This window comes from Haemorhous mexicanus, chromosome 3, assembly GCF_027477595.1.
Source record: "Haemorhous mexicanus isolate bHaeMex1 chromosome 3, bHaeMex1.pri, whole genome shotgun sequence".
NCBI classification, from domain to species: Eukaryota; Metazoa; Chordata; class Aves; order Passeriformes; family Fringillidae; genus Haemorhous; species Haemorhous mexicanus.
In genome coordinates, this window is record NC_082343.1 from 72920735 (window position 1) to 72939276 (window position 18542).

Sequence of the window (18542 nt, forward strand, 5' to 3'; positions counted from 1 at the left end):
AACTGTGAATCTGCCGGTTTTCAACTGGGTTACTCTGTCACACGGATAATATCTAGAGTAAATGCCTTTTCCTCCCCCGAATTCCGAATTCCAAAACGGAATCCTAGAGGTGTTTGACTTTCCTTTTTCTGGTATCCAGTCCTCCGAGGATGAAGTATGTCATTTGCAGATACCCAGCCTGTAAACTTAAGACGAAGCAAAATTGTGCTAATGATTGTGGGGGTTTTTTGGGTACCCTATGCATGGGCTTGTGTTGTTCAGCAGAGGTTTTCCAAAAGACTGTCAGCTTGATGTATCTTTTTCTGTGTGCGCAATTTCACTTGGGTTGCTTTTAGTTCACTTTTTTCCCTGGAGGCACCTGTCTCCTGCCACATACCCATCAAGACTAATTGCACCATCTGGAAGACTTTTGTGTTGCTGTTACTTGTGCAGGGTATCTCTAGGGAGCTTAATTCAGAATGTGAATGTGACCCCTGAAGCCATGTCAAGTAGCTGCAGTAGTTTCTAGTGGCTAAAGGATGATCACCGGAGGCTTTATTTGTTTCAAGTCTAATGCAGTTTGCTTTAGTGTGGATATGATACATGTCAGTAACACAGCATGTTTTGAAAATGGAGTTAAACTTTGACTACTGGTTGGTAATTCATAGAAAATCTTGTCTAAAATTACACCCAAACCATATGTAACATAGAGGCTGTATGATTAGGTGTAGTAATGATAGACATACTGCTCCTTATTACTTGATGTTTGTGTTCTGTTCTTCCCCCCACCCACAGCTGCACTTTTCATTAAAAGTTTTCTGCTAAGAATGTAAGGTATTCATTGCTAGTGGTGTTGGAAACCCCCTGAAAAGCCCATAACACTTGCTTTTGCTGTTGCTACAGACTGAGTATTTTCAACACAGGTAATTTTATTCTGTTTCTTACCTGGTCCGAATCAGGTAAAAGCGCTTCAATTCTAGTGTCTGTCTAGGCAGTGGTTTATGTAAAGGCCAGTGCTCCATGTTCCTGTGATGAACACTTTTTATGCCTACTTTTGTAACATCTTGTCGCTTGACAAGCTGTAGAGCACTGCCCATGAAAAAGCAAAGTGTTCTGATTGTTCAGAGTATCACTGTAATTTGCTATTTTATTAAAACATTATTCATTTCTCACGATATCTCTGCCTTTAGTAATACACTTTGATTTTACCACATACACATGTGGAAGAAACCAATTTTTTTCCTAAAACACTTTTCTTTTAAAATGATGGAGTTTTAAATAGTGTTGAGGAAATATATTTTAATTCAGTTGCATCATCTGTATAATTTCTGTGGTTGTGAGTAATGTGGTCAGCTGAAGTTCAAGCCAGAGAAGTACTTACACCACCACAAACAATTGTGAATTCTGTGTCCAGGATGTATACACACTATGTATTATTCATTATGTGTATTTTCTGTCTTTTTCCTGGGTAGCTTAATGTTCATTGGACTCTGACTTTGAAAATCTATAGAGTTTTAAGTGTATAACAGCCTTGGCTGCATTCTTTTAATTATATATATATATTGGAGCATGGTAAGAAACAAATTATATATTTGTGTGTTTGGTGAGAATAGAAATATGCAGGTTACAGATTCACAGAATGCTGAAGGCAAGCAGCTGTCCCCCTCCTCCTTAAAATCCTTCACTACCTGTAGCCAGTAAACAAAATAAAGGTGCATGCCACATGACCACAGTGTGTGTGCCCTTGAGCAGAGATCTGAGCAGTGCAATCTTTCATGGGTTACTGATGGCTGAGCTAAAAAAAAAAAATTCTGCTTTGGAAAGTTATATAGAGTCTCCCTTCTACTGCTTTTTATGTTGTTCTGGTCAGGGTTGCTGTGAGCATGAGGTATCCTGAGCTGCCAGGATCGCTGGGTACACCTGACTTGTGCATGACGTGAAATGCAAGAGACATGCTGCCTCCTAGAAAATAATCAAGATTTAATTCAATCCTAAATACTTGTTTTTCTCTGCAGCAGTAGGATTTCATTGTAAGTGTCAGGTAAAGGATGACAGAAGATCATGATTCATAATTGCAACTTATTTCCCTGCTAACATGAATATTAAAGACATGATGAATGTATGGCAGCCTGAGGTCTTAGTCTTTTTTTCCACTTTGCTACAACCAGTAAACATGGATTGTGAAAATATGTCTTTTTTTCTTCTTCTTCTGTTCTAGGGGTTTTGTGTACGATAGCCGAAACAATTTACAGATGCGAGGTTTGGTCATACTGCTTATTTCCAAAGCTGCTGGACCCAGCACAGCAGAGCTCTCTTTCCAGCACGACATGGTCAGTGGAATTTATTCCAGGTATGTATGCTAAGGTATATTTGATGCATCCTAAGTGGCCTGTTCACTTGTCAAGGAAAATCAATACTTACCTAATCACAAAGCTTTGTTCCTCGGGTTTATTGTAAGCTTTCCACAGTGAAAACCATTTCCTACTCTTTGTGTAACTCTTATTGTATCTAATTGTGGGTTTTTGGCACAACCAAATTGAAAACATTTGGGTCAAGATAGTTAGTTGCAAGTTTACGTTAAGAGGTACTCAGAATAAAAAAACCCCAATGCTAGAAAAGATTTTTAAATAGAGTATTTTCATTTTGATTTCCTCCAATGTTACTTAAGTACATCTGTTTACTAGAAATTTCTGAGTGAGATGCCAGCCTTGTGGGACACCAGTTGGTCTCACTGAGCACAGAAGTTTTTGTATAGCCTGTTTGAAGGGTGTTTTCCCATGCAGCAGCAGTGTAGAATAAAGTTTTTACCTCCCACATGTCACAGCAGGTTTACTGAGCCTGCCATTATGGTTCCTTAGGCTCTCACTGAGATATTTCAGCTTCATTGAGTTCCTAAATATTTTGAAAGCTTTTAAACTAAATGTCTTAATCTAATAACATCAGTAATGAAAATCAGTGGTTGCTCTCCTTTGTATATTTGATAGTGAACTATTCCATTGAAGCAAGTCATGAGATCTGTTGAAAAATTGTAAACTTTGAATTCCCTTTGAAAAATTGTGTATTGCTTGGCTGAGGAAACAAGACTCTTGTATTTTTTGTTAATTGTGTTTCTGACCTCTGTAATACACTAAAGGAAGATGCACAAGCTTAGTGACATGTTTGCATCCTGTTTTGTTTCAAAATGCAGAGGTGGTATCATAGAACTGGAAAGACCAAACAGATAAAAATTTTAAAATCTATGTAGTATCTTAAAATAGCAGAGAAGGAAAATATATATGAATTAGTACAGGCAGAAATAAGTAAGAAAAAGGACAAGGCTGTAAAGCAGGATGGTTATGGAAAGCTGTGTTGTCCTTTTGGCTGTTTAATTCCATTCTTATTTTGTTTCATCCATAATGTCCCCTTAGGGTTGTAAAATTTTTATATTTATATGCAAATGATGCTGTATGAAAGCATAATTCTAGTTAGTTAATTATGGCAGAGGAGGTATTTTAGTTTGTTTTGTAAATGATTAAAAAAGTTTACCTTAAGTATGCCTCATAAAAGGAGAGAAAAAGCATTATTTTTTTGATAACTAAGTATCTTGGGTATGGTGATTTTGACCACGGAGGTAAAGTTTGAGCATTTAAAGCTGCCGTTGGGAAGGTGACTAGTGGAAGTATTCATTAAGGAGCAAATAAGACCTTGAATTAATAATGAGCCATTTGGTGTAAATGGACATCATTGGAACGATGCCAGTTCAACCAGCTGAAAATCTAGCCTAATAATCTAAGTTTGAGCAAGTCAATAGCCATTATAATATCTAGTTCAGAGTTACAAAGGTACGCCAAAAACAAAGCAGTTTTGAATACACCCACACAGGTTCACTTAAGGTTCATTACTGTCTGCAAAAGTGATGACTGTGGAGTTGTTAATTTGAATGGATTTTCAATGACACTTTAAGTCCTGCAGCATGGTGTAAATACAAGCAAATATGCCACTGCATTTTTTCATTTTGTGTCATCATGGTCAGTTCTTACCCTCTACTGAAATCGCTGTGGGCTTTGGCTTTGGAATTCTGTCTTTATTTAAGGTACTTTTCCAACTACACTTATTGAAATGTGAGTCTAATTTCTGATTTCCATTTCTCTATTGTATATAGCTAAGAGAATAGGCAGCTTGTAAAGTTGTGATCTTAAAGGTTTTTTGTGATATTTTTAACATGTATTACAAGCAGTGTTTTACAAACTGCCCTCTCCTGAAGATGACCAAAAGGATGTTGTTTTCCATTAGTGAATTTTTGTCTGCTGTCTTGGTTGCAGTGTAATTATATATGGTTTGTTTATATTTGACATATATATCAAAGGCAAAATATATCCTTCAGTGATATGAAGTGAAGAAACATGCTTAATCCTTTATTGCTTATGTGTCTCCAGCTTTGGATAGTATTTTTTGGAAATAGATTTTTTGGAAACAGATTTTCAGCTCAGCTGTAATCTATACAGCTTTTTTTGTTGCCATGCCATATAATTACTTCATCTTTATATATAATGTTTTGCTGGAAATATTCTTTCTGGCACTGTAATGAGCATCTTCACTGCCTGATACTTACATGCTGTGAACATTATATTGTGGACTATTAGCTGGGATATGGCTGGCTTGATTTTAGTATACTTAGTAGTGATTAATTAATTGCATTTCTGAAATCTGAGCATGAGCTAAGTTGTTCCAGTACTTGTCAGCAACTGCACCAGCCCAGTCTTTCTTTTCCCAGTGTTTTTGTTGGAACCAGTTCTTGTGCTGTATTTAAATATTCAGTCCTGCAGTAGATAGCCAGGTTACATCAGTCCTCTGTAACTGGTACTACACTAAATGTACAATCTGTGACCAGGAAGATGTAGCACTATGATAACCATTTAACTTGAAAAAACACAAAAAAACCATGGTAGACCTTTTCATCCTGGAATTTGGCACATTCTGCATAGCCTCTTCTCACTATTTCATATTCTTAAATCACAATAAAGCAATACAAAAATTAAAGTTAAAACAGAAAGATACTGAGAGCTGAATTTGGAATAGAAAAAAAAAATCCTATTTTCTTGTTCTCTAGATATGTCAATTCAAAGGACAATTGACCTAAATGTATAAAAATAGATAATCTCACTTCCTAGTTGGCCTCTGTTTTTCACAGTACACAATGGAACAAAACCAATGCCTGCTACCAGAGAACAATCTTTTCCAGAATAATGAGGATTGCAATTTAGGTAGTTACAGGAGCAAGACTAGTGTAGTTAAATGGTGCTGCCTCTGGCCAGCATTGCCTTCAGCTTTAGCACTTCATAATTTGCAAGAGTCGTGATTTGCCTGCATTAATCTGGGGCCGTGGGGGTCATTGTGTGCAAGGGTATCATAGTAACTGCTGGTTGCCTTATGAGCCATGCTGAAGATAAGGGAGGAAGTATTATAAAAGCCTGCCTGGCATGCTTTATGCTGTACAGCCACCTCCCTATCATGTTGGCAGCAGCCTGACTTTATTCCTATTGGCGAGGAAAAGAACCTGGCTTTGCTTCCAGCTCAGCACCAGTGATCCCAAAAGAGGATGCAGAGAAGTAGCAGCATGATAAACAGCTCAATTTCAGCTGCTGGACATATTTCCTAAATTAAAACTTTCTGCTGGTCTCTTTTAGCATTAAAGAAAATATTTCCTTGGCTACAGAAGCATTGCAAATATAAGGATCAATTGTGGTGCTCAGTACAGAGTATGCAAACAGTATCATGTAAGAGTTGATGTCATTGCCTGTGCTCAAGCAAAGCATGCATCCCATATTCCCTTGAAAGTCCTTACTCCTGTGCTAAAGAGAAAGCAGAACTCACATTTGGGTTTAGGCAGAATCAAATTAACAATAATTTATCATGCTAATAGTATCAGAGAGTGCCTCAGATGTGACACAGGAGGCTAGAGCTTCATAAGGGCTTTGAGATCCATTTCCTAACTAGTGATTATACTTGAGTCTGACACTGCATTGGCCTCTCTCAGAGCAAAGCTCACTTGGATAGTGAAGTATGCAGCTTTCTGTTATTTTACTTTGCTGCTGGTAGTGAGGTTTGTAATTGAAACTCCAGGGTCATGTGGTTTCTGAACACTGACAGCTTTATGCTTCATGGTGGAGCTACATTCTCACAGTTGAAGATACCAAGACTGGCTTGGGTCCTCTCTCAAAGTACCCAAAGGGGTATCTTTTTCTGTTCATGTCTGGCACTGCCAGACACTACTGCCTGGGGACTGAGGGATCTCCTTGCCTTTATATTGAGTAATGAATGCCTGACATAGCCTCTGTATTGGAGCTTAGAATGCAAGTGACACCAAAGAACAAACTTGGGCCATCTCTTCAGCCTTCAGCATCCTTGGCTCTAGCACAGCAAGTTATTTTCTTCTCTCTGTTTTGCCTTTTTTCTTTTGTTTTTTTTTTTCCTTATTAGTGCCAATTTTAAAAATACCCTCTAGTATTGACATCCATTGAGTCAGCTCTGCAGATTTCCTTGGATGATTGTCAGAGGTTTAAAGCAATCCTTTTTTCAGTCAAGTCTACCCAGGCATTCACACTGGTGGATCCTATGGCCATTGACAAGCAAAGACCTTTTAATCAATATGGAATATTGAAATTGGAGTATAGGAAGTACTATTTCAGTTCTGTACTAAAAAAACTGACAAATCCAGCAGATTGCTGGATTTGGACTATTGATACTGGACTCTGTCCTTGCACCTTCATCCTCGGGATGATGCAGGTGACCTTTACAGCTCCAGGAGGTCATCACTTTGCAAGCTGAACATGCTTTACTACAAGAAGGTGCTCACTGGATAAACTTGTCTCTGAATCAGAAGATTCATGCTTGCTGTTACTTGGAAGAGTGGTGGCAATATTGTAGTGACAGGAATCATGAACATAGATGCCTTTTCCATAGTGTTTTAGTAATTATTTTGGGACAGCATTGATGCTGATTCCAATGAAAGCCCAATTTAAGAGTAAGCTGGCAGCAGATGCCAAATCCTTGTTATGGTGTTGGGTCTTTTTCTTGTCATGTTCCAATACTAAGTTGTCCTGAGTACCCTTTTTTGGAGGTGCACACACACACACAGGGGTGACAGAGTGATTTCACATGCTCTTTGTCATTGTGGCCATATCACAGTACTCTTATTCTAACCTACATGTAAAACTTAAATCCAGATCTTAACCAGAGGATTCATTCACCCTTAGGTTTCTTTTTCTCTGAATGTTTCTTTGATTACAAAGAAGTCAGAGGGGGGGTAGTTGTTTTTCTAAGGACTGTAAGGACAGAGGATGTCCTGCTCTGTCACTCTGCAGTTCTATCCAAGTTTCTCCCAGCTTCTTGCTAGATATGAAAACAAAGCTTTTGCCTTAATTTCCTTTCCTATATTTCAAAGAGCTTTATGCCATCTTCAAAGAAAGTTTGACCTTCCATTAACCTCCTTTAGGGTTAACCAGATGATGCCAATAGTACATCTAGGTCCACAGGATGATTCAAGTGGGAAGGGATATCAGGAGGTCTGTAGACCCACCTCCTTCTGAAAGCAGAGTCAGCAATGAGGTCAGACTCATCTAGCTTTCTTCAGGAAGGTCAGGTCTTTCAAGAACAGTCTTCTTCACAAGGTGATAATCAAGATGTGTTTTAAACAGATGAGTGAGCATTCTACCCCCAGCCTGTAGCCTCAGCTCTGTGTCTAATAGTGTCACTGGTGTGTATTTATGACTGTGGAGCTCACAAGAGGCTACACTGATGTGGGCATAATTTAACCTGTTAGAAGTCTTTATGGTCATTTGTCAGTTGAAGTAGCCAAAGAACTTTCCATCCCAAGATTTTCAGAATTAGAAATGGTGGCTGTGAGAAATGGCCTACTTTAAGAACACAAGTGTAAAGGTCTTGTCTGTCTTAGGGATTTTCCACTGTGTATTAAGGACAAATTGCTGTGTATTAATGGGGACATTGGGAATCTCTTCTATTTCTCACAGGTGACAGCTCACCATCTGCAGCTCTGTCTGTTCTTCTCCAAAACCCATGCCATGGCAGCCATAACAGAGGTGGTGCTGTGCTTGTTAGAGCAGTCTTTAATAGCTGTATGCATGAGGAGCACTCAGGCTGCCTCCAGGGAATCCAAGCTTATGTGAATGATGGTCCTTGGACAGCTCCAGTCTGCAAAGATAAATATGGACTAGTGTAGTCAAAAGCTCAGAGGTAATATGCTGATTATGGTATGCTTTTGAGACTTGCAGTCTGCAAAAATATGCACAAATGAACGCTAGCTGGTTGACTTATGCCTGTGGCCTGTGGACTGCTGTAGGACTGGGATTTTATGGGTGAGAAGAACTTGAAATAGCAATACTTTGCTTTATGTAATTAGCATAACAGCATATGAGGTGTGAGCGCACCTTCTCTAGAAATTGAGAAGATGTAGAAGGTGTTCCACATTGAGTGAAAACCAATGTGAATACTGCATGAGGGTATGCACCTTTGGCTCTGCATTCCCTGAGAGCTCCAGTTATTGGCAAGTAGCTTCTGTCCTGTTCCTGTGAATGCAGCCCAGCAGCTGAGAGATGCTAATGCTCAGGTGACTCACATCTCCAGTCAGAGTAGATGGCTCCAGTAACAAGGGGCTGCCTTCTGCTTTAGGAACGGGTCAATGCTCTCTGGGAAAGCAGGTATTTTACTGTGTAAGTTGTATCTTTACTTGCTCAGCTCACTGATTAAGTTTTTCAGCAGATTCTTCCTACTGTAGACAAGTTTAAAGATGTTTGTAATTTAAAATAGTTGTTGAAATACTTTCCAACTGGAATGTGTCTCCACATTAACCTAGATCTGTTTATCTATGGTATCTGTGGAAAGAAATTAGATAGTCCCTATTTAAAAGAAAGAAAGGAAAAAAATAAATCCATTACAAAGCCTCCTGGCTAATTAGCAGTGGGAAATATGAGTAAGTTTTGGTGAAGGAGGTGAGGTTTATTGTATTCCTAGAGTGTAAATGACACTTAAAGGTTACTTTGACCTGTTGGCTATTAAATTTTACAAAAGCCTTCTTTTTACCTTGCATGGTGTCGGTATATCTGTGGACAAAATCTCTTTGAGAGTTATTGTAAAAGGTAAAACACAAATGAAATAAAACCAAAGAAAGACCATACAAATTATGATTTCAGTGCCTACAAAAATACGAAGAGCACAAGTGTGTGACTCTTCACCTCATTTCAGATCTTGCCCTTCTTTGGTTTCTGTACTCTGAGCTGCATAGGGTGTTAACTTCAGAGATTGGATTTGACTGTTTCTTACCTCATTTTTTCAAGTAAAAAAAAGATTCCTAACTCTACAATGGATTTTTATCATGTGAAGAGTACTTTCATATTTGTAAGAAGTTGTTTTTTTTTTTTCCAGTACCACTTTTCTGTGTTTACTAGCAATGGAAACTAAATTAAATTTACCTTGACCTGGTACAATGCAGAGGGAGTGGCTGTGAACCAAAGTTTGGGAGACCTCATGCTCCATTGCGCCTATCCCCATCAATGACTGCTAAATCATGGTAGAAAATGTTTAAACAAAATAAAAAGTATTAATTTAAAAAATGTAGTAGGACTAGTAGTGTATGTAGGAGCTCAAAACTCGAAGAAAGCAGAGGTGTTATCTTTTGTGTGATGTAAGTATTCAGCCTGAGAGTTTTAGTGCAATGTAGCTGTTGCACTTTAAATTCACACTGGCTTATTGCACACAAGCCCTGGTCTCAGCTGCAGATATTGCAGAGATTAATCTTATTAATGAAACTGCTAATTGGTGTTTGACTTCTAATTATAGTAACAATAGGCCATAACAATCAATCCTCACCTTTACTGGGGCACATTAGGACTCTTTATCATAAAAATGATTTCCTTTGGGATTTACTGTTCTTATTTCTATCTTTTGGAAGGCTGGCTTTCAGCAAAGGTACAGTATCCCAACTAGCAAGTACTTTGGAAGCTTAGCTAATTAACTGGTAGAGAAAATGCATGGTCCTAAAATATTCAATATCTGAGTACATTAAGAAGTACAGTGCTCTTGACAAAATTGTTTGAAAGATAATGGGAAAAGTATGTCAAAATATGAGCAGTAATGTCTTTTATAATATGTAATTTTGTCTCCCAGTCCTTGGTAGCTTTCCCATAGCTTTTAGTGAGAGGAAATTCAAGCAGTTATTCTAAATTATTCTATTCAGTTTTTTTTTTCTCTCCAGGATAAATCCTGTGAGATTCATCATCTCATTTACAAGATGAGTCTCAGGAGATGAAAAGCACATACAACTTGATTACATATTCCTATTGATCATCTTCCATCCACAACAATAAAAATCAACTCCAAATACAAATCTAACAATATTACTAATTCATTACAACCAGTACTTTTCTTCATTAACTTTTATTGTTTTCAGCATACTTAGCATGTGCAAATCCAGCAATTATATGTTGAACAAGAAAAGGTCTTCTCCTTACATTGTAGGATAAATAAAAAGGCTCTGCATTAGAGCTGATCAAAGCCTGTTCAGAGATATAGCTCAAATCTTGTTCAAAATAAGTCTTTATAGTACTAGATAGCTGAGCAAGGTAAACTCAGCATGTGCATCACTAAATGTGTTTGGTTTCCATTTTAAAAAGGAAGTAATTTTCAGTATCAGAGAAAGCATGGTAGGGATGGCTTACCTTGGAAAAATTGTAATGGTGCCCCTGTCTGTCTGTCTAGCCCTTCCTTGGAGCTTCTTCCTCCCACTGCTTGTGAAGTGAGAACTGGACTGCCACGATGTGCAGCATAGCATACAAAACCAGAGCAGCACTGGTGGAATTCTGCAGTGGGTCAGGAGAAAAGCCCTGCTTTCACTCCAGTGGGAGCTTTTCAAAGAAAGGCCAGGTGACCTGTGGGTAACAAGGCCTGGCACAGCCTTCCTGGGACATGGCATGGCCACACACCAGAGCACTTCACCAGAACTGTGTTTGCTGTAAAACCTTTCCCTTGAAACAATTTTCTGCTTGAGAACTTTCACATTTCCTTCACAAATAATATAATGGTATTCATGAAGAAAAAATTTCCAACCACCACCTAAGTACAATCCAGTGCTGTGTTGGAAGCACACAACAGCTTTGGGGACTGCTTATCCATCAGAACTATGACATCAATGTGACCAATTGCTTCACTCCAAATTTTTAAATAACTGTATCTATATAATTTATTTGTCCTACAGTCCCAAAATATTTCCCTTGCTTTTCTACCTGCTGAAGTACCACCAATCATTTTTCTGTCCTATTAACATCTCCCTTGACAAATTTTACAATGCAGTTATCCAGTTTCAATACAAATATCTGCAATTCTTGGAAAATTGTAGCAATATGAAGTTAAGCATTACAAGGCATACTGCACCAATTAACTTATTTTCTTAGTATGATTTGGTCAGTAGTCTGATATAGGGTAACTGAAGATATTACAACATCTGCTGAGGTAGAGTAGAGAACTCCACGAAAATATGAAAATATGAGACTATATAAAGATTATGCAATGTTCTTTCTCTTCCACTTGAAATAATGGCATGTTCTGGACCCTGATCACATTAAGTGAATGAATATTTCTTGTGGCTGCATTGGTATCTGGCCTTTAACCTTTAGTAGATTTTCATGTGCAATTTGACCGCTCTGAGATGCTTCTAGAGCAAACAATAATAAAGAGGAAAGGCAGCAATAGTATACTGGTAGTGTAGACAGGGTGCTGTACAGCAAAACGTGGTTATTTTTAATATATTCCAGTACAAAGGTGAGTGTATGAATACATAGATAAGAGTGATCGATGATTTGAGAAGAGGAATAAGGAGCTGGAGTACTAGGGATAAAGATTTCAAGAATATGAATACAATATGGTATTTTCACTGTGTTGCATTTGAGAAGGTGCTTATGCAGTCAAAAGGGAAATCAGAAAGACGATGGGTTTTTTATAGGGTTTGCAGCAATTCAAAACTTATGATCAGCAGTGCCAGCATGATTAGTTATGTGAAATTTTGTGAGCTTGATTGCCCAGTTCCTGAAGTCCATTTAAGTATTTGGAGTTGCAGTTTTTAATTTTTCCAAGGACTTGGCCAAATTTATGTACATTTTTGTGGAAAGAGAAGATACAGCCAAATAAATTATGCATCTATTATTGCCAGAAAGGGAAGAAACATACACAAATTCTGTTTTATACTATGTAGTATTTCTGATTCCTTTCTTGAAATTGCTATGTCTCACCTAGAGCCTGCTGCATGGAATGCTTGCTTCTGTCACTTATAGCTGAAATTTCTTTCTGGCTTTTGATATCCATTCAACAAAACCAGTATCAAAAGTGCAGCTACATTCATACCTGTTCCAGCAGGCAAATTAAATCTTAGCAAAGTTCCAGTATTAGCTGCAGTCGGGAAAGGATCCTGTTTTGTGCACTCTGGTAGGAATTCTGCAGAAATAAACTTTGTTCTTGAGGGTGGCTTGTTAGCATATAGCTGTCTCTCCATCATCACTTGCTTGGGGTTAATGTTGCTTGAATTGGTTGATGTCATTTTATCCCTTCTTGAAGTGTGTGGATTGAATCATTCTGGGATGAAAGAACCAAAAAATGAAAGCCTGAAATTTTCAGATACCTTATATTTTAATAAGGTAAAAATAGATGGAAATTGTGCCAATGATATAATAGTAAGTCATTTTTTTTAATCAAAGGACGCATTTTTCTCAATATCACACCATGCCATTTGCATAAAGTATATACGAATAATAATGACAAAACTTTGCAGACCTCAACAGCACCAAATGCTTGTTTCTATGCTGATATGGTCCCAGAAGCAGCAGTCGTTGCCTTGCTCCAAAAGGTTTATTATCCTTTCCCTGCTGGCAATTCTGTCAACACACCTGGTGTAAGGAGCAAGGTCTCTGAGAAGTCTGCTGTCTCCCTTTTGCTATTAGTCTCTTTCCTTGTACATGGCAGGCAATACCCATCTGCTGCATACTTCTGCTTTGTGAAAAGCAAAAGTATTCCCATTAAAAAAATTTCAGTGTATGGTATTAATGTCTCTGTCCAATTCTGAACATTGATGGTTCAGGAGGGGAGAGGAGAGTACCTGTAATAACCATACATTTAATTGCTGATTAACAGCAATGTAGTTAAAGCTGTTCAGAATACAACAGGTTTATTTCACAGTAGGAACTATCTGTGGTTGTGCACCAGTATGGATTTTTTTTATCCCCTCTGTATCTTGGATATTTATGGGTATTTCAGAATTCACAGTAATTGTTATATAAGCATGATAAAAAAAATATATATATATATATATATATAATTATAAAATAAACCCCAACCCTATCTGGTACACTGTATTCTAGTGATTCACATTTTATTTTTAATGCCTTTTTCTTGTGCAGTTAGACACACGAACAATCTATTCTCTTAACAGGACTGCTCATTTATCAAGTGTTCATTCTTCATGGCATAAAAAAGGTTACCTTCTTTTTGCTCTCACATAAAAAGGTTCCATGTATTTCAGGTGTCATTAGTACTAGAGATTTAATGTCAAGGTTAGTGCACCTTATCTTTCAGCTACATTGAATGCAATTACAGACAAACTCTTCAGAGAGAATTCAGAGAAAAACTGGAAGTAATAAGTCAAGCTGGCAGTCTCAGAATAGCTGACAGTGCACAGGAATGGGAGTTTCTCTTAACAATGGTTCCAACTGTCTCCCATAGTCATTGCAAATAAAATTATAGACATGCTTCAGTCTTGCAGGGCTGAGAAACAACTAATAAAATGTAGGAAAAATTATGTTTGTAAAATTAATTGTTAGTAGCTTATTTCTTGCACTTACCTGTGACACCTTTTATTTCCCTTCATATCTTTTTAGCTGGTTTTAGTGCAGGTATTTAAATATTTTGACTAAATAAACCACAGAGTAGTCAAAACTATTTTTAAACCGTGATGTGAAATATCTTATGGAATAGATGCATGAGATGTAGTTGGAGGGTGCATGTTATTGATGGGCTGTAGAGCAAATATGGGTAATCCGGGATGGATGGGCACCCTGGGTGTTGCCCACAAGCAGTCTGGCTGATACATGCTGCCATCATATGGGAAGGAATGTTGGTCATTTCCATAACAAAATATGTGATTTTCTCCACCATCATGTTCCTTTTGATTTCTGCTGTGGTGATAGCAAGGTCATCCAGTCTGCAGATGAATCCTTTGGTTCCTACCTCATCTTTTGAGGGTTTTGGTCAACATATGTTATTTAGTTCTGAGTCTTACTATCTTTGCATCGCGTATCCTACCATCACATTTTCCTAAAGCCATGCTACTGCAGCTGTTGCCAAAGCTTTTGATCACCTCCTATCTTGCTTTTGACTCTTGTTTCCAATACCTAAAACTTGTTCACTTCAGTAAGCCAAAAGGAAGGCCTTCATGCTAATTCCATTGTAAACTCTTTTCTTGGCTTGCTCTTCTTTCACCCTATCCATTTTAAATGTCTTATTTTTATCTTTGACTATCAGAAATATAATATGTTTGTTTCAAGGAAACAGCAGTTGTTTTTTGTTTCTTATCCAGTTGCAGTTGTGCAGAGGTGGGCTTTCTTGTGAGCATTGGTTTTTGGAACTGGCTGCTGGTGTTCATTTTTTAATTAACATTGCAGAATTTAAACTTTGTCTGAATTGTCTAGAAACTTAGCATGGAAATAACTCTATAAAACTTCTGTTTGATGTTTTCTATGTTCTGTTTAAACCTTTAAATTAGCCTGATGCCCTTCAGGTTGTATAATGAATCAGAGCTTGCATTTGTTTCACGTTGCACAGGTTTCATATTTGCTTCATATTTCCTTGGTGTCTGCTTGCAGAAGTGCCACCTTGTTAGGGTAAGTGGTTTTGTCAGTAATAAAATGAGTTGTACAAAGGGCAGCTGGTAGGATGACCTTTTTGCAAAATATTGTTGTTAACTAAATGCAGTAAAAGTTTTTTTTTACCAGAGTACCTGTTCAGTTGTCATAAGACTGGCATTGCCTGGAATGAATGGAATTCTTTTTAATCTTGTAAACATTTTTTTCTAAGACTCTATTAAATAAAATTTGCTTTTTGTCTTTCAAACAATTTCAAAACACAGATAAAATTTGTTGGTCAGTTTAGCTAGGAAATTTTGTAAGTGGATTGTCAGACTGGAGATTGTGATATTCACATGCCCTCTGAACAGAGAGAAGCTGTGAGACAAGCAGAGAAGAAGGAAAATACAATTCTTATCTCACTTGCTGTGCCTGTGTTGTGCTAAAGAGAATGCAATATGGAGATTGTTTACCCAAAGTGAGGATGTTTTGTTCCCTTGGCCTTTCAGGGCCAAGAAGTGTGTGTGTGGGACTGTCACAGGACAGTCAGGAGAGAATCGAGGATGAGTGCAGTTCTGTGCAGTTGTGAGCAAGAGTGAGTGCTTGGCAGATTCTGTTTAGATACAATGCACATAGTGTAGTACAATAAAGTAATTCATTAGCCTTCTGATAGAGTCAGATGCATCATTCTCTCTCCCCTTCGTTGGAGTCGTCATTGATTTACAATCACTGAAGATGCAAGAAGTCCAGGTTTGGCTTTCTTGAGAATTTGAAAGGATGCAAATGCACTCCTCTGTCTGAATTTTCAGAACATTTCTCTAAACACTGGGATATAGGACATCTAGGTCAGGAATGCCTGAGTTTGTTGTTTCCCTCCTGGTAACTAACTTAGCGGAGCGGGATCTGGAGTCCAGGTGTCCCACCTTTCTCTCCTACAATCTCCTGCATACTGACTTTTTTCACTCTTTTGCCATCTGGCTGAATGAATAATTCAAGGTTTTGTGTAACAGCAGAATAACTCGGCAGGAGTGGCCGAGGGAGGAGGTGTGAGGATGCCCTGGCCTTGAGAGCTGGGTGGCTGCCTGATGGGAGATGCAGATTTCCAAGTGGTGCACCGCATGCTTCAGAAGAGGGGCTTGGACTGGAAAGACAGTTCTCTGCAGTTGGGTTTTCAGATGCCATGTCCACTACTTAAGTTCTTCCTCTCTTTCACAGTTTTATAACTTCCAAAGGCTGGCTGTCACTTGGAGTTTGGGGGATATTGGCATGTTTTTTAAGTGATAAACATACCTGTGCTTTTGCCTCGTTGCATCTTTTCGTCTCCATACCATCTATAAACACAAAAAGGCAGGAAAATAAATGTCTCCAATAGTAATTTTCTAACTGGAAGTCAACATATGCAGCTGACTAGGAAGGTACTTTAAATCATCTTATAGGTGTTTTCTCAGAGATGACACTCTAGTTATTTGAGACAACTGTTTTTTCCACCTGCTGTGAAGGATGAGTTGCCTTTTGGACACTTAAATATTTCCATGCTGTTAAAGCAGCAGATTGAAAAGCAGATGAGAAAGTTCAAAGCCAAGGCTGAAAGTTCAGTTTCAACTTTTAGTTTTCTGACTTTTGTCACTTTGTGTCACAACCTAAGTGTTGTTTTCACTGAGAGTTAGTAATTAAGAAATACCAAGTTTACCCATTGAAAATCTGTTATCTTTCTTCACAGAAAATGAAAGTGAATTTCATTCCTTTTAGTATCCTGTGTTAGATAATAATTGAGAGAATAATAGATTCCAGGGACCTTTGATCTACCATTACTGTAAAATAAAAATAAAACTTAATTTTTTTTTCCCACTGACCGTAATGATTTTAACCTTGTGTACTAATTTGAATGGGCTTGTGGGGGCAGAGTCTTAAATGAGACAAAAATGAAGGAAAAATTGCTAATGCTGCCACTGTATATCTAATGAGCACTGTGTAATAAACCATAACCTCTTCAACATTTCTGTGGAAAATGGTGTGATTATTTTGGATGGCTGGCCCTCTGTGTACGGCTCATTACCATCTGGCATAATGTGTATTGATATAGCCTGTAATTGTCAACTCTTATTTGACATGCTGCCTTTAATAAATGTGACTTGCATGGCTAGAACCTCCTAATGGTTATATGAAAAACTGTAATTAAATAAAATATGTATACTTATGTAAAACACACACCCTTATATCCATAAAATAATTTTGTAGAAGGTCTCTGTTTTTCTTTATCTCTTGTTCTTAGTGGGAATATTTGTATGTATTCCCAGGTTAGTACTGCATTACCAGTGTGGATACCTAAATATGTGAAGACAGACATGAATCTTGAATGTAGGTTGTTTCCTCTTGCAGAGCTTGCTTCAAATACATTTTGAAATATTTATTTTCTGTGCACTGTAAGACAGAATTAATATACCTGCTGTAACAGAACGGGTTCCCTGCCTGATGGTGGCTTTGTGTGCTCCTGCACTGGGAATGGGAAGTAACTCTAATGGGCCAAATGGCTCCAGTTTTGGTGTTTCTCCTAAAGAAGCTGGCTGAGATAAATGCATTTGTAAATCTCAGTGCTGAAAGTATTTATACCTCCTTAAAGGAAAATGGGCTTCTGGCCAATGATAGGTTTTCAGATAGAGGGACCAACATATGCGGCTAATCTAGTCATATTCTGTTTATTATCTGAAAAGTTTCCTTTCCTTGCCTTCACTGTTCATTCATATATGAATAAATGAGAGATCATTCTGGTAGTCATATTGGCTGCCTTACAAAACTTAGGATTTCCCCAGCTTTAATAAATTTTAATATTTGCGCAATGGGTGTTCATCTGGTGTTACCTTCAATGGCACTGTTGATGGAAAATCCATTGTTGCTCTTTGTAAGAGATTTTGGAAAGTATTTTATTCTTTTTGGATTTCCTTAGGCTCAGGCTAGTGGATCTTATGTTATGTTTGCTTCATAATCAGCATATTCTGTTGACTTTGTTTTCTGTATTATAGATGCTTAAACTTTCTTTAAATATCTGTGACCAAATCTACTGATTTAGTATCAGCCTTCTCCATGCATAAAATCACTTTTTTTCCTCACTTCATCTGTTTTCTTTGCTTTGATTGTTAGGACAAAAACATTGGGAAGTCATACTTTCTCGAATTCTTCCTGACTGAAGTTTTCAAGTGATAATTTTTACTGGTATCAGAAACTCAAGGTTAACAGAGACACTACTTTTGCTAATATTCTTCCCTTAAATCATCTGTGGATCCAACTGGTCTATTTGACCATCGCCACATTCTGTATTTTAGCTGATTATCTCAAATGACCTGTTCCTTCCACCCTTTTCCAAACTTTGGGTGCTTTCTTCTTGAAAGAGTCTCTAGTCCTGCATATCTGTGGTCTGCATTGAGATCTTTACTTAATTTTTTTTTTTTTTTTTTTGCATTGCATATTTTAACTTGAGTAAAGCATATTGAACCAGCTCCATTGAATCCGTATTGAGGATTATTCACTGTCTTTGCTGTTTATTAGCTGCGTTATTCCTTTTCTGTTGTTTTGTCTCCTGAGTGTAAGTTCTCTGGACCTGCTAACTGTAAAATCTTATCTAATGCTGCTGTTCATGACCAATATTCACTTCTGGGCTAAGAGATATAAACACCTGCTTGTGTAAAT

At 37.7% G+C, this 18542-nt stretch overlaps 1 protein-coding gene across 3 annotated transcripts in view; it reads left to right on the forward strand.

Moving 5' to 3' along the window:
- The window catches only part of PDSS2 (decaprenyl diphosphate synthase subunit 2), a 112345-nt gene that overhangs the window by 44069 nt on the left and 49734 nt on the right, over positions 1 to 18542 (forward strand). For all 3 annotated transcript variants that reach the window (XM_059842343.1, XM_059842344.1, XM_059842345.1), the window contains exon 2: positions 2198 to 2329. In XM_059842343.1, the coding sequence (XP_059698326.1) occupies positions 2198 to 2329 (132 nt within the window). The remainder of the gene's footprint in view (positions 1 to 2197; positions 2330 to 18542) is intronic.